At 38.9% G+C, this 16626-nt stretch overlaps 1 protein-coding gene across 2 annotated transcripts in view; it reads left to right on the top strand.

Moving 5' to 3' along the window:
• Positions 1-96: 96 nt before the first annotated feature.
• The window catches only part of HOOK3 (hook microtubule tethering protein 3), a 97873-nt gene continuing 81343 nt past the window's right edge, over positions 97-16626 (top strand). The window contains exons 1-2 of one of the 2 annotated variants that reach the window (XM_034647667.1): positions 97-485; positions 7880-7965. In XM_034647667.1, coding sequence (XP_034503558.1) covers positions 7943-7965 — 23 coding nt within the window. In that variant the 5' untranslated portion in view covers positions 97-485; positions 7880-7942. The remainder of the gene's footprint in view (positions 486-7879; positions 7966-16626) is intronic. The other variant, XM_034647668.1, reaches the window with a different exon arrangement.

The following is a 16626-nucleotide window of genomic DNA, read 5'->3' as shown; positions in this document are numbered from 1 at the left end:
CCGGGGGACGCCGGTGCGGGCCGCGTCTACCCGGCGGCCTGGCCGGGTCGGGGGCGGCGGGGAGCGGCCCGGCGCGGGGGGCTCAGCCCGGAATCCGAGAGAAACTTGCCGGGCTTGACGTGTTGGCTGCTCTCCGAATGGAAACCGGCCCGGTGGAGGCTAATGATGGGGTGCAGGCGGCACTGTGATTAGGATTGTTGTTGTTTGCAGCTGATGGGGCTCTGGCGCTTCTCTCGCGCGCTGCCAGGGACACCCAAGCGTTGGCTGTCTCTGCGTCCGGCGCAGCCGGTAGAGGCACTCGGGACCCCTGGTTACGACGTTCCTCCCCTTTGTTGTAGCGTTCACGGAGGACCGAGGGTAGCCCCTTGAGGGATGAGCCGGGCCCACTGGAAGAGAAAAGTACTTTGAAAGGGAGGGTAGGAAAAATACGAAAAGGCACCCAGAGTCGGTATTTGAAATGCGAGATGCACTTCAGAGATTAGAAAGTAAGTGGTGTGGAGATACTTACTAAAGGTATAAATATAAAAACAAATCTGGAATATATGTGGGAATCAGTAATGAACTCGACATTTTGGGGCGACGTTATAGGCTTCTAATCTTAAATTATTAAACTTATTAAAATTGTCATGTTTTAAAGTAAATATCTGTTTAGTTTTAATGCTAACAATTGTGCCTTTAGCAGCCTCTTCGAGAACCGGACCTAAAACCCAGGCTGTGTGTTTCACAAACCTTGGTGTCAGTTTTTGTGGGGGAAGCGGGGGGTGTTTGTATGTATAGAGGTCTGCAGAGCCACGGGATAAACCTAGTGCTTTCTCCGGGAGTTAAATGTCATTTCTAGAATAAGACACTAATATATTTATTGAGGTGACCACAGCATTTGGGTTAATGTTAAAGGTAAGATACAGATGTCAAAGAAGTTCTGTTCAGTGGTGCCTTGACTTACAAGTTCAGATCCCTGAAATATAGATGTCACTTTCCTGTGTGGGGGCACTTACATGGAAAGGTTAAAGAAGCATTGCCTTGGGTAGGTTGTAACAGAGGTAGTGTAAATACTCTGAGATTTTCTTTTCTTTAAGATTTTATTTATTTGAGGAGCAAGAGAGCGAGCACTAGCAGGGGCAGAGGGAGAGGGAGAAGCTGACTCCCCTGCTGAGCTGGGAGCCCCATAGGGGGTTCCACACGGGACTGGATCCCAAGGACCGTGAGATCATGACCTGAGCAGAAGGCAGAGGCTTAACCGACTGAGCCACCCAGGCACCCCTACTCTGAGATTTTCATAATGTGTTCTGTGTCAGGATCCAATTATGTCTTCTGAAACAATATATACACTGGTAGGGCTTGATATATTCTGTAACTTTGTTAGGCTATTCATGGGATTTCAGGGTGTTTTTTGTTTTTTTGCAATAAAGTTATAGCTTACAAATGTAGTGGGTTCCAACTTCAGATGAGAAGATGGGTTTCACTACTGTATTTTAGAGAAGAGAAAAACTGCTAAGCTGCATAATGTGGCCAAGGCAGGGGAGAGATAAAGGAAAAGAATGACTGCATTCTTTGATACTGTGGAAGGAATAGATTTGGCAGAGGTTGTAAACAGAAGATTGAGGATCTTAAGGTGTGCCTTCTTGAATCTGTACAAGTAAGTTCCTCCCTCAATGCTAGAAAAAGGCAAGAGGGCAAAGATGAGGAAGCTAACCGAATCTGCAGTAGGGCTACATTGTTTGAAGTCTAGAAAGACAAGTCTTGAAAACAGGTGTATTTAAAGGGCATCTGCAAAAAGATAGTGATCGTTGCAGTTATTTGAGCGAGAAATGCTAATCAGGGGCTCCTGGGTGGCTCAGTCTTTAGGCCTCTGGCTCAGGGCGTGATCCCAGAGTCCTGGGACTGGAGCCCTGTATTGGGCTCCCTGCTCCACTGGGAGCCTGCTTCTTCCTCTACCACTCCCCCTGCTTGTGTTCCCTCTCTCACTGGCTATCTCTCTCTCTCTCTGTCAAATAAGTAATCTTTAAAAAAAAAATTAGAGGAAGAGTCTTAGAGGGAAGTTTGAAGGGATATCAAGAGAAGCACACAGTATGAGAGCGTCTATTTAGAATCTGGTAAATGTCAAGAAAACAGAAAATCCAGGTTATCAGATATGGAGAGAGGTCAGGGAATATGGTGTTGTAGAAAAGGATTTTTGAAATGTCACTGGAAGGCTCATCAAGGAAAATTTCTGGAGAAAGTAAGATTACAGATTTTCAGTAACAACTGGAGGCAGAGTCTACACAAAGATGTACAATTCTAAGATTTGGAAACATTTTAAAACTTGTGCATTGAAATGTTTCAAAATAGAGTTTAAATGCTGGCTTCTCTTTAAGTTGTCATTATAAAAAGTAGAATAGGGGCGCCTGGGTGGCACAGCGGTTAAGCGTCTGCCTTCGGCTCAGGGCGTGATCCCGGCGTTATGGGATCGNCCACATCAGGCTCTTCTGCTATGAGCCTGCTTCTTCCTCTCCCACTCCCCCTGCTTGTGTTCCCTCTCGCTGGCTGTCTCTATCTCTGTCAAATAAATAAATAAAATCTTCAAAAAAAAAAAAAAAGTAGAATAAATGTTTATGCAGAAAATGAGGTAGCTAAAAGTGTACGTTTAGTCTAGTAGTTCCCCTCATATCTGAGGCCAGCTTATCTGAAAACAATTCCAAAACCAAGTGTAAGGGAAAAAAATGTATGCAATACACTCCAAAGACAAGACTCCTATTGGCGCACCTGGCTGGCTCAGTCAGTAGAACATGTGATTCTCAATCTCAGGGTCGTGTGTTCCACTCCCACAGTTGGCATGGAGCCTACTTAAGAAAAGACAAGACTCCCATTTGGACTAATTTACTCTACATAAACTTACAGCCACATTGGTCTTGTGAGTTCTGTGCACACAGAAGGTTAGGAGGTAACTGCAACACTTGGCAAGGTACAGACAGCTGCCAGTGACCTAGAAGATCCAAGAACTGAAAACTCAGGCCTACGTGATTCATTCTTTGAGCTGACAGCCTTACAGAATTTAAGAACTTCCACGCTCAGTTATTGAAGGCCATAACTATGATCTTTAATATCAGAAGCTTATTTTCACTATATAGCATTTAGTACTAGATTGGAGGTAGTTACTGCACTTTAGAAGTTCTTCCACTAGCAATAGTTGAAATAATAAAACCTCAGGCACTTAAAAGGGATGACTATTAGTCACCTATCCAGAATTCATTTCTGTGGACATCGAATTGCCTTAGATGCCGGATAAATTGCTATTTTATCAGAGAGGCTACTAACCCAAGAATCAAATGTTCCAAATTTTTGTTGAAAGAGGAATACTTAGGAGAAGAGAGAGTATCCTACCAGTGGAAAACACCTTAAGCTTAAATTCCAAATCAGAGTTTATGCAGCAAGCAAGTTCAACAGGATGTGCTTGAAAATTTCCACTCTACCTCCTCTCCCCACCCTTTGAGTCAAATTGTATTCTTACCTGTTAAAGAAATCTGCCCTGCCTATTACACCTGTCAAGCCTAATTTCTTGAACTTTACATGAAAAGATTGTTCTTTCCTAGGTTTTAGAGACTAAAAAACCAGAAAGAATGTGGAATGCTACCAGTTAATGGCAAGAAGTTAAGTGGGAAAAGAATCGTCATATAGGCTAAATACGTTTCTTCTGGGAAACCCAGCAACATTATCATATCCTTGTAATTTTCATATTACTTAGTTAGCAGTCAATAAAATGTATACTAGTGTATAGACTTGGGGAAGGTATCATTTTTGTGATGGTATCTTCCACATTCCATTCTCTCTGCCTAACTCTATTGTACCAACAATTTTTGTTCTGTGATGGAAGAATAATCAGTGTACAAAAGTTAAAGCATATTTTTTAAAAGCGTTATTTTTCTTTCTTTTTTAAAAATTGAGGGTGAATATAAAATGGTGGATGAGAGCATAGGTTCTGACATTAGACTACCTGGGTTCAAATCCTATTTTTATTTCATACTAAGTGTGGGTGACCTTAGGTAAGTATGACTTTATCTCTGCGTTTCAGTTGCATTCATTCAAGTGGTTCTTATGCTTTGGTATTGATTAGCATTGTTAGAGGACTCATTAAAACACTGATTGCTGGGCCCCATGTCCAGAGTTTGTAATTCAGTAGGTCTGGGCTGCAGCCTGAGATTCTGATTCCTAACAAGTTTCCAGGTGATGCTATTGTTAGTGGCTGGGGGACCATATACCTTGAGAACCACTGCTCTAGAGCAGGGATTTTTAATTTTAGCATTATTGACATTTGGGGTTGGAGAATTCTTTGTGACAGTGCATCGGAGGACATTTAAAAGTAGCATCCTTGGCCTCTACCTACTAGATGCCAATAGCACACACCTATGTGTTAAAACCAAAAATGTCTCATAGGAAGCAAAATCACCCCTGGTTGAGAACTGCTGTTGCGGAAATACTAATTCCAGGTGACCTCATGCTTTACTTTTCTCATGCTTTTGTGGGGGAGGGTGAGATGGTGGTTGGGTGATGTTAATAGAGCTTCTTGGGATTGAAAGAGAGGTTATAATCTTTTAGGTAGAATTTCACAACTTAATGCACTTAGCTGTAATTATCTTTAAATTTTACCCTACTGCTGTCCTGACACATCCTGTAGATACTAACTCAGAGTTGATGAGAACTGGTAGATGATAGATTTTTAAAATTAAAATATAATTTCACATCCCATAAAATTCATTTTTTTAAAATTTTTTCTTTAGAATTCTTTTTTTTTTTTTTTTAAGATTTTGTTTATTTATTTGACAGAGATCGCGGGTGGGCACACAAGGAGCAGGGAGTGGGAGCTTCCCTGATGAGCAGGGAACCTGTTGTGGGGCTCGATCCCATTACCCTGGGATCATGACTTGAACCAAAGGCTGATGCTCAACCGACTGAGCCACCCAGGTGCCCCAAAATTCATTCTTTTAAAGTGTACAATCCAGTGGTTTGTAGTATGATCACACGGTTGTTCAACCATCACCACTAATTCCAAAAACATTCTTATCATCCCAAAAGGAAACTCCATAAAGCTAGATTCTCTTTAGGACCTGCTTTACTTGTATTTCAAGCACAGGTGTACATCATGTAGCCTTCATGATCAAGTATTTATTTACTTTACGAGCCAATACAGAGAAAGTAATTGTTTAGAAGCCACATTTTAGAAATCAGAATGAAGATAGTTTTTTTTTCTAAGTCCCAAGAGAGAAACAGAATTTTAGTACTAAATTATTACATTATTGAAGAATTACCTGCTTTATTGAGTTTTTTTCTTCTAATTGGCCAGAGACCGTTTTCTAATCTGCTTTGGATCTGAGGGTTCCAACCAGTGTCCCACCACATAAGAATTATTTGATGAGCTTGTTGATTCTCAGCCTTCTGCAACTTCCCAGATAATTCTGATGTACACCAGGTTTGGGAACCACTGCTTTAGACCTTTCAAAATACCTAATGTACATTCATTTTCTCATTTATTCTTTTAGCAAAACACCTCTCCATAATGTATTTTTCCCAATTGGTAGATTAAAAAATTATTGAGAGAGGTAAAGTGGCACACCCAGGTTCACACAGCAAGTTAGGAGCAAAGCTGGGATAGAATTAGTTCATTACATTCAAAACATACTCACTTAGGGCTTATTTTGTGTCAGACATTGTGCTAAGACAAGTGGTAAAGAGATAGATGTGGCCCTCACTATTGCCTCTTTTTCATTCTAAACCTGAGAGAGAGAGAGAGAGAGAGAGAGAGAGAGAGAGATTGATCAACTGTAAAACTACATTGTTGTTACCACATTACTATTGACGAGGCAGCTGGAAATGGTATAGAATAAAATTTAATATCAGTTCCTGCAGATATTTATTTGTTCGTTTATTCCTTTAGTAATTATTTATTGAACCTCTACTGTATGTGAGGTTAGTGTCAGGGAATGGCTTCTTTTCATTACTCTCCCAAATGGATACTTCGGTAAAAACCACTTGCGATGTGATCTTTAAGATAATTCCCTTAGTTTCCACCACCATAACCATCACTACCCACAAGACTTTCTGGTATAGGAAATATAAAGAAGCTGCTGACTGCATTTGTCAGTAGCTTTTTTTTTTTTTTTTGAGATTTGATAAATGATGCAGTACTGAGAAGTAGACACTCACTGTTACAAAGTGAGAAAATTACTAGAACAGAATTACTAGAATTAATTCATCAAAACCTTAAAGTGTGCATACTTTGTATTTATCAAAAACCTTATAACGTGCATCCTTTGACCCAGTAATTTCACTTCTGAGTATGTAACCCAATAAATAAAAACGTGAGAAGACCTGAGTGTTATTCCCAGTATTTGCATCGTCTCTACTTAGTTTGACCTCATCTGTGTGAATAACGTAAACCTACTAAAATAGGTCTCTGTGCCTCTCCCCCTTCAGTCCTTTCTTCATACTGCAGCCAGGGTGATCTTTGTACAGTGCAAATCTCATGGCCCCAGTGTCCTGCTCGGAGTCCTTTGCTTACTGCCCCCCTTACCACATTGCTTTTAGAATGAAGTCCTAACGTGGCTTATGAGGTTTTGCACAATAGTGCCCCATCTTTCACCATTATATTCTTTTCCCTGTTCCAGCTCTTCCTATTCCCACCCCCCATCCCATGCTAAGCTGTTTTTCATTCCTAGACTGCATCCCGCTCTCACTTCTAATCTTTGTGTTGCTGTCTGCACATCCTGTCATACTCTTTCATTTTGTTAACCTATCAACTGTGGGAGAGCATGGCCACATGTCTTTTCTCAGTGGTTTATTTCCTTCTGAGTCTTGGTTGCACTACTGGGTATAATAATTGTTGGCTCAACTGTATTATCTTACTCATGGAAATAATTTTTATTTCTCGGCCATGTCATGGTTACCAGTGCAGAGTTAGTTGTTGGTTTTTTGTTTTTTGCAAAGTTAGATCTAATTCAGAATACATTTAGAATCAAAATTGAATATCTAACCTTAATTATAGTGAATGTAACTTCTACATCTGTATAAAGATGTTTTGGTTTTGAGGCGCCTGGGTGGTGCAGTCGTTAAGCATCTGCCTTCCGCTCAGGGCATGATCCCAGCATTCTGGGATTGAGCCCCACATCAGGCTCCTCTGCTGTGAGCCTGCTTCTTCCTCTCCCACTCCCCCTGCTTGTGATCCCTCTCTCGCTGGCTGTCTCTATCTCTGTCAAATAAATAAAAAATCATAAAAAAAAAAAGTTTTAGTTTTGAGTAAAAAGTCTCAACCTGGCCAGCCTTAAACACATCTATCTCACATAATAGGCTTCACATTTTTTTTTTTTTAAATTCAGTGGCTCAGTTTTGGCCTCAAGGACCTAGTTCTTTGTATCCCTCTTCTCTGTCGTACACTGCATTGGCCTCATCTTAAACTGTATTCCATTAAGAGCCCTAAGATGACTGCTGGTGACAGTTGAGGCAACATACTTGTTCACAGCAAGAGGAGATTGGCTTTTCTTTCCTAGAAACTCAAGTTCAACCATCTCCCTGCAACTCTTTGGTTCAAATTGTCTTTGCCCTATGAATCCTAGGTTAGTCACTGGTAGAGGGGATGAAGGTACCATGACTTGCTTAGAGTGGTCATCTGTGAGGAGGATGGATGCTGGAATGTCACCAGGTGTCCACCACAATTTCTTTTCTACCTAAGGGAAAAAATGACAATGAGAACCTGCAGAAAATTTCCCATAAGGGAAAAATTTTCCAACTCTACTGCTTTTTAAAATTTATTCCAACTCTCAAGATGAGATAATCACAAAAAAAAGCCTAAGAAATCTCCTGTATAGTTAACCATGGAATCTAACCCCTAACCCCCCCTTTTTCCCCCCAGATCCAGACATTTAACGTGGATGCGCCATGCCAGACCGTAGAAGATTTAACGAATGGGGTTGTGATGGCCCAGGTTCTTCAAAAAATGTAAGAATAAATTGCTTTGTCTTTTTGTGGATTCTTATATGTGAATATTTATTAGATTGAAAACATGGACAAAAAAATAAGATGTTTACGTGAAATGTGTGTGGCATGTAGAATAAGAGCTGTAAATGTCAGTTATAATTTTGATGGCATGTACTTGTGTAGGTGCAGATTGGCTGAAAGTTTAATTAGGACCATAATTGTTAGAACACTCCATTGATTTTAGCAGAATTATTTGTTCTTGTGTTTTTCAGCATAAGCTTGGCAGAAATTTTCATGTTAGTGATAAGATTTTCTCATTGTAGAAGAATCTAGAGGCTTACTCCCTTTCTTTAGAATTTTGCTCAAATGTTGTTACCAGTGAGGCCTTCCCTGACCACTCCATAAAATAAGTGACAGCCATTCCCCCTGTGCTCTGCTGTAGTCCTTTTAACCTTTTATGTTCTTCTTTGAGGTATTTAACACCATCTTATATACTGTATATTCATTTGTACTGCTCTCCCTGCCACCCATGTATATACACACATAGTGTAAGATCCACACAGGCAAGGAATTTGTTTTGTTCACGCTTGTGTCCTAGCACAAGGTTTGGTTTTTGGCTGAATCATATGAAAATGCCCTTTGTAGGTCACAAATAGTTAAATATCATCAGTTTGTCATGATTCAGCCTGCATGATGGATACTCATGTCTACCAAATGATTAAAAGAATGACATACTTGTTTGGGATATAGGAAACATACCTAATTCTTCTAAGTACTTGGAAAAAATAGAGGTTGTAAAATTGATGTTGTATGGCTGCCTCCGACTTGATCTTGGAACTTTCAAAAAAACATTACTTATAAATTTAAGAAATCATTAGGCTTGATGTGACTTAGGGTATACTTTTGTCTTTTGAATCACTGACCACCTGTAGGCCTTTGGTACTGGAAGATTTGCATATGATTAGATGGGATTTCCTGCAGTTTTGTTAAGAATCAATATCAACAGTAAATGAATTCTTGCTGTTGTTCATTTTGCAGTAAGCTATATAGAGTTGCCCATCTGAAAAGCAGTTCAGATCCCTACATTTCAGAGAATCTGTGTCTGTAGAGCTAGGGACTGATGGTTGAAGCTAGCTTGCTGTTGCTCCCTTCTGTAACAGATACACAGGTGCACAGACTTTTTGATGGTGCTTGAAAAGACTCATTTGAAACTTGGTCAGGCTTGGTTCTAGCACTCTTGAGAACAGTGATCCTGTGATTTTCATGGTCACCTCTGAGTGGTGCCCTAATAATTTTTAGTCTTTGAATGGTCTCGAGAGTTTCACTGAAGCTAAGTAAGCTTTCCAGGTTTGTGTCAGTAAATGAATGTTTTGCTTAAGTTAGGGTAGGATTTCTGTCATTTGCAGAAACTAGAAGAAGAACTATATGTGTATGTTGTTTTACCAAATCAAGATCATAGCATACATTATGTTCTGCAAACTAGTTAATTTACCAAGGTCTTTTAGGCATATTTCTCATCAGTACTTAGTTTTTTACTTTTTCACCCAAGATGTCTTCCTTTTTTCCTTTTGTTATGGTAAAACATATACAGAAAGGTATACCAAAAAAAGTGATGAATATGTGTGTGTGTATGTATATCGTATATTTGTATATACACATCTGTGTAACCACCACCTAGATTGAAACATACATCCATCTAGCCCCAGGTGGTTCCCTCATGACCGTCTCTGATCAATCCCTCTTCCCCAATGATAACCATGATTCTGACTTCTATGCCAGTAATTAGTTTTTTCTGTTTTTGGACATCTTATAAAGGGAATCATACAGTATGTATTCTTTTGTGTCTGACTCCTTTCACTCAACATAATGTCTGAGATTCATTCATATTGTTGCATATTATCTCTTTTTAATAACTGTATAATATGTACAACTTCAAGGAAGTTCAGTTCCTCCTTGTCCCTTTGATATGTATTGAGTGGCTACTTTGTGTCCAGCACTGGTGATACAGGGGTGAGCCACAACTCACAGGGCAGTTGCCTTCAGAGAGTATATAACCTTGGGAAAAACAGATTTTTAAATAACTATGAAAACAAAATTGCTATTATAACCAGTGCCACAGGGCCGAAATACACAATGTTAGGAATGTTTGTAAAGAGACATACTTAATTTAAGGAAGTCACAAACATTTTACCTGAGAAAATAAATTAAATCTGAAAGATGATTGGTAACAGATTTCTTAGCATATAGAAGACCATACACAGACGAGGCCATACCAGCTGATGGAGTATGGTGAACACCACCACAGAAAGAGAGAGGGTTTGAGTGACTAAAGCAGAGAGAGGGAGTATGTTACAAAATGAGAATGGCAAGAGATGTTGCCAGACCACGTAGGGCCTTGTATCTTTATTCCAAGGGATATGAGAAGCAATTTGGGAGGTATGGAGGCAGTGAAGGGTTAACAAGGTCAGATTTACATTTTTTTAAGTTTTTATTTAAATTCCAGTTAACATATAGTGTAATATTAGTTTCAGGTGTACAATGCAGTGAATCAGCACTTCCATACAAAACCTGGTGCTCATCCCAACAAGTGCCCTCCTTACTCCCCGTCACCTATTTAACCCTTCTGGTAACCATCAGTTTGTTCTTTACAGTTAAGAGTCTGTTTCTTCCTTTGCCTCTCTTTTATCCCTTTGTTTTGTTTTTTAAATTCCACATATGACTGAAATCATAATGGTATTTGTCTTCCTCTAACTTACTTTGCTTAGCATAGTACTCTAGCTCCACCCATGTTGTTAAAATGGCAAGATTTCATTCTTTTTTGATCACTGAGTAACATTCCAGTGTGTGTGTGTGTGTGTGTGTGTGTGTGTGTATACACACACCACATCTTCTTTATCCATTCAGCAGTTGATAGTCATTTGGGCTGTTTCCATAATTTGGCTATTGTAGATAATGCTGTTAAGCAACTGGGGTACGTGTATCCCTTTGAATTAGTATTTTTGTGTTCTTTGAATTAAATACCCAGTAGTGCAATTGCTGGGCTATAGGGTAGTTCTATTTTTAACTTTTTGAGGAACCTCCATACTGTTTTCCACAGTGGCTGCACCAGTTTTCTTTTTTTTTTTTTTAAGTTTTTATTTAGATTCCAGTTTGATTTACATTTTGAAAATATTCTGGCTGCAGGTGTAAAATGAATTAGAAGAGGCCACAATGATGAGGGATGATCAATTGGAAAGAAATTTGTAGTAAATCAGAAAGGAGATTATGGTACTTTGGATTGGGAGGTAGTAAAGGAGATAGAGACAAATGGATAGACTCAAAATAGTAGAGAAAACCAAGTGTTGATGATTGATATGGGTTAGTTAGTAAAAGGGAGATATCAAAATTGACTTTTAAATTTCTAACTTAAGCAAATACACAGAAGAGGGGGCAGACCTCTGATGTGGGAATGCTGAAAGGGAATCTGCTGTGGAGGAGTGCTGGATATATCATGGGTTTAGTTTGGGGGACATTGAATTTGAGTGGAATTGAGACATCAAGAGAAAATGCGAAGTTAGCATTAGATCATATAGGTCTAAAGTGCAGAAGAGAAGTCCAGAATCAATTTGGGTATCTCTTAATTGAAGCCATTAGTGTGGATTAAGTCACTTAGGGAATAGTATAGCATAAGAAAAACTGTATCTTTCTGTAGTTTCAATAGAAATTTTATCGAATATGAATGGGCTTAAGTATGTTTCTTGTTAGTATAATTTTTTCTCTCTCCACCCTTTTAGTCCTTTTCCATTCATCAGCTTTCCAGCTTCTAAAATTTTGTTGCTGTTGTCTTATCTCTTTGTCCACGTAGGTTCATGCCCTCCCCCTTATTTTTAATTAGTATGACTTTGTTTTTTAGAACAGTTTTAGTTTCATAGCAAAATTGAAATGGCAAAGAGTTGCAGTATGGGATGACAGAGCTCTGGGGGTGGATGATAGTGATGATTGTACAACAGTGTGAGTGCGCTTAATGCCACTGAACCACACACTCCAGTTTAAATAACAAATTTTGTGTATATTTTACTACGTAAAGAAAAAGTTTTTAAAAATTGAGTGTAAAGTATGGCTAATTCTCACATACTCCTTGCCCTACTACGCAGAGCTTCTCCCACTGTCAACATCCCACGCCAGAGTGGTACATTGGTTGTAATTGATGAACTACTCTGAAGCATCATCACCCAAAATCCCTAATTTACATTAAAGTTCATTCTGTGTTGTACATTTTCTGTATGGGTTTGACAAATATGTAATGACACGTATCTACCATTGTAGTATCACACGGAGTAGTTTCCCGGCCCTAAAAATCCCCTTCCAGCAACCCCTGATCTTTTTACTGTCTCCATAGTTTTGCTTTTTATAGAATGTCATGTAATTGAAATCATAACCATATATAGTCTTCTCAGATTGGCTTCTTTCACTTGGCAATATTGCATTTAAGATTCCTGCATGTGGCTTGACAGTTCATTTCTTTTTAACGCTCTCCTCTTTCTTGCAGCTTTAGTGAGATGAAATTGACATACAGTAAATTGTACATTTTTTAAGTATAGTATTTGATAAATTTTTACCTGTGTAGATGCCTGTGAAACTATCATCACAGCCAAGATAATGAACGTATCAATTACTTCAAGAAATGTTAGTCCCTCCTTTCTGCTACCCTTTTTCCATCCCCAGGCAACCATGACTTACTTTCTATTACTTTAGATTAATTTGCAATTTCTAGAAATTTATATAAATCGACTCACACAATACATTTTCTTATTTGAGGGAGAAGGTATGGCTTCTTTCATGCAACATAACTATTTTGAAATTCATTCATGTTGTTGCCTGTAATAGTCCATACATACTCCATTATATAGCTATACCATGATCTATTCATCTATTCATTCATCTGCTGATGAACGTCTGGGTTATTTTAGTTTGAGACTATTAGAAATAAAGCATCTCTGAACATTAGCATACAGATCTTTGTATGGACATATCCTTTCATTTCCTTCTAGTAAAATCCCACCCACGAGTGGAATGGTTGGACCATACGGTTAGGTGTATGTTTAATATTTAGGAGACTGCCAAAATGTTTCCAGAGTGGATGTGCCGTTTTTGCTCCCACAAGCAGTGTACGAACGTTCCTATTTCACCACAGTTTCACCATCACTTGCTAAGGTCAGTGTTTTTTGTTTTTTCAGTTTTTTTGGTTTTTTTAAGGCTTTATATTTAAGTAATCTCTACATCTGGCATGGGGCTTGAATTCATAACCGTGAAATCAAGAGTTACATGCTCTACCAACTAAGCCAGCCGGGTGCCCCTGTTTTGTTTTGTTTTAATTGAAGTATGGTTGATACACAATATTACATTAATTTCAGGTGTATATGGCAGTCTTTTTTATTTTAGCCATTCCGGTGGCTGTTTAGTAATAACTCATTGTGGTTTTCGTTTGTATTCCTAGGGTGACTAATGGTGTCCGGCATCTTTTCATGTTTTTGCCATCTATATATCTTCTTTTGTGAATGGTTTCCTGTAATCTTTTGCCTGTTTTTTATTTAAATTGTCTTACTAAATTTAGAGTTCTTTATAAATACAAAACATAAATACTAAATACAAGTCATTTTTCAGATGTATGTTTTAAAATATTTTCTTCTAATCTGTGGCTTCCCTTTTTCTTTTTTTCTTTCTTTCTTTCTTTCTTTCTTTCTTTCTTTCTTTCTTTCTTCTTTCTCTTTCTTTCTCTCTTTCTCTCTCTCTCTCTTTCTCTCTCTTTCTCTCTTTCTTTCTTATTTATTTATTTATTTATTTGACAGAGCACAAGCAGGGGGAGCGGCAGACAAAGAGGGAGAAGCAGGCTCCCTGGGATCATGACCTGAGCCACCCAGGTGCCGCCCCCCTTCATTTTCTTAATAGTGTCTTGGCGCGGCAAAAGTTTTTAAATTTTGATAAAATCTAATTTGTTTTTCTTTTGTGTGTTTTTTTTTAATTCTATTTTTTTAAAGATTTTATTTTTAAGTAATCTCTATACCCAGTGTGGAGCTTGAACCCACAACCTCAAAAATTGTCATATATTGCATTGACTGAGCCAGCCAAGTGCCCCCATGTTTGTTTTTTTTTAATTTAAATTCAATTAGCCAACATTTTTTTTTTTAATTCTAATAAGAAATGTTTACCAAACCTGGGGTCACTAAGATTTTTTTCTGTGTTTTCCTCTAGAAGTTTTATAGTTCCAGTGCTTACATTTAGGTCTGTGTTGAATTTTGAATTACTTTTTGCATATTATGGATTGACTTTTTTTTCTTTTTTTTTTGCAGTATTTATTAAAAAGATTCCTTTCCCATATTTTTAGGACTTTTGATTATGTTGATTTGCCTAGTGACCAGATAGACATCATCTATAGATGATTAGATTCTTGTTTAATTTTTACTATAAATCAGTCACCAAAAACGGTAAGATGTACTCTCTCCTTTTACATCTGTACATTAACGAATACAAAATGAAAACCTTTTTTTTCCCCTTATGTCTTAAGGGAACTGTGATTTTTTGTTTTGTTTTTGTTTTAAGATTTTATTCATTTATTTGACAGAAAGAGAGAGAGTACAAGAAGTAGGCAGAGCAGCAGGCAGAGGGAGAAGCAGGTTCCTCCCACTCCCCTGAGCAGAGAGCCTGATGCGGGGCTCGATCCCAGCACCCTGGGATCATGACCTGAGCCAAAGGCAGACGCTTAACTGACTGAGCCACCCAGGTGCCCTGGGAACTGTGATTGTTAAACGAACTTTCTATTTTCAGCTTTTTGGTTTGAAGAAAATTAATATTGGTAAAAAAAAAAAATTAACAAAGCAGAATCCACTTCAGAGAGCACAGGATGTTTTAAATGAAATAGCAAGAATTTGAATTGGCTGTTTATGCTCTTAAGCCTGTGATTCTTGGTTAACCTGCAGTACTTGTGCCAAAAAACAATCAGCACTTTGCCTGATCCAACTTTGGCTCTGAAAGAAATCTGGTTTTCCCCTGACACTGGTTCTGCAGGCTTCTCAAGTGATGGCTGTTTTTTCTCCCACAGTCTTCAAGTACTGCTTAGCCCAGAGGTGGTACTCCTTAATGCTGCTCCCAGACCACTCTCCTTCATCTTCCCTGAAACTCTAGTTTTGAAGCTTATGACATCATCCACTACCCTTCATTGTTGTTGTCATCCCTTCTCGTTTCTCAACAACATTGGATCCTGGCACACTGTCGGCTCTTTCCAATACTACTCTTACCTGCATTCTTGTTGATTTGGATGTATACCTAGATGATCCTTCATATCCTTGCCTACCAGTTTCTTGAACTCCTCTCCACTGATCTTGTCTTCTACTAGATTTCAGGCACTCCTTCCCATGATCATACCCTGTATCTTATAATTACTGATAATGTGTAATCCCCACATAATCTCAGTTTTCTCATTACCACTGATTATCGTTTCCTGTCTTTCCATCTCCCATCCCATGGTATCAAGTCTTCAATAATTCTTTAATTCTCTAGTGCCGGTGGGATCTTAATACTGTCCACCTTTACTGTTCTTTCTTTCCTCTTATATAGCTAAAACTCCATGGTCAATCATAATTACTCCCCTGCATACACTTTTAGCTCCCCTGCTCCTCTCATATTGTATTCGTTTGACAAAACCGCAACTCTGGTTAAATCTAATGTCCTACCAGTTCTGCTTCTTACCTATGCAGCTGAACCGAGCTGGAAAAAAAAATGCAAACATGCTGATGGATCTCATTTTAAATGTCCCACCACAAAACTGCAGGTGTTACCTTATGGAATCCCACAATCATACTGTGTTTCCCTAGTGTTTCATTTCCCCCACTCTTCCAGATGACTATCTCACATTTTTCTCTCTTCAGACCTCAGGTACCACCTTCCCTATCTCTCTTATCTGATCACCTTACAAAGTAGATACATCCTACTTCTGAGGAAGTCGAAACAAATAAAACAATTTCCATAGAATCCCATGACTACATGTACCCACCCACCTGCCAGCATTAGTTTGACTTTGTCTTGCTACCTGTTATGATACATAGAGCTATAGGGTTGGTGGGGAAGGTTTCTATCTTAAAGTCAGTACTTGCACTTTGTATATTGCATCCCATTGCCTATCACCTACTCAAGATCATCACATTACCAATTTGCCCCTCTTTCCTATATCATCAGTTTTCCCTTCTCTGCTGGATCATATCCACTAGCATGCAAGCAAATGGTTACTTCTTTTCTCTTTAAAAATACTTCTGATTTCAGGGTGCCTACATGGCTTAGTTGGTTAAGTGTCTGCCTTCAGCTCAGGTCATGATCCCAGGGTCCTGGGATCAAGTCCTGCGTCTGGCTCCTTGATCGGCGGGGAGCCTGCTGCTCCCCCTGCTTGTGCTTGCTCACACGCGCGCTCTCTCTCTCTCTCTCTCTCTCTGACAAATAAACAAAATCTTTAAAAAATAATAAAAATACTTTTGATCTCACTTCTGTCAGTCAATTTCTCCTCGCCTTTGAAGCAAAAACTTTTTTGAAGAATAGTCTGTACCCAGCTCTTTCGGATTCCTATCTTCCTGCTCTTTTAAATCCACTTTTAAGTCAGGAATTTTTTTTCCCCACCATTTTATTAAAATTGCACTTGTTAGGACTGCCAGTTAT

Source organism: Ailuropoda melanoleuca, chromosome 18 (assembly GCF_002007445.2).
Source record: "Ailuropoda melanoleuca isolate Jingjing chromosome 18, ASM200744v2, whole genome shotgun sequence".
Taxonomy (NCBI): Eukaryota; Metazoa; Chordata; class Mammalia; order Carnivora; family Ursidae; genus Ailuropoda; species Ailuropoda melanoleuca.
This window is presented reverse-complemented; position numbering and strand designations above follow the sequence as displayed.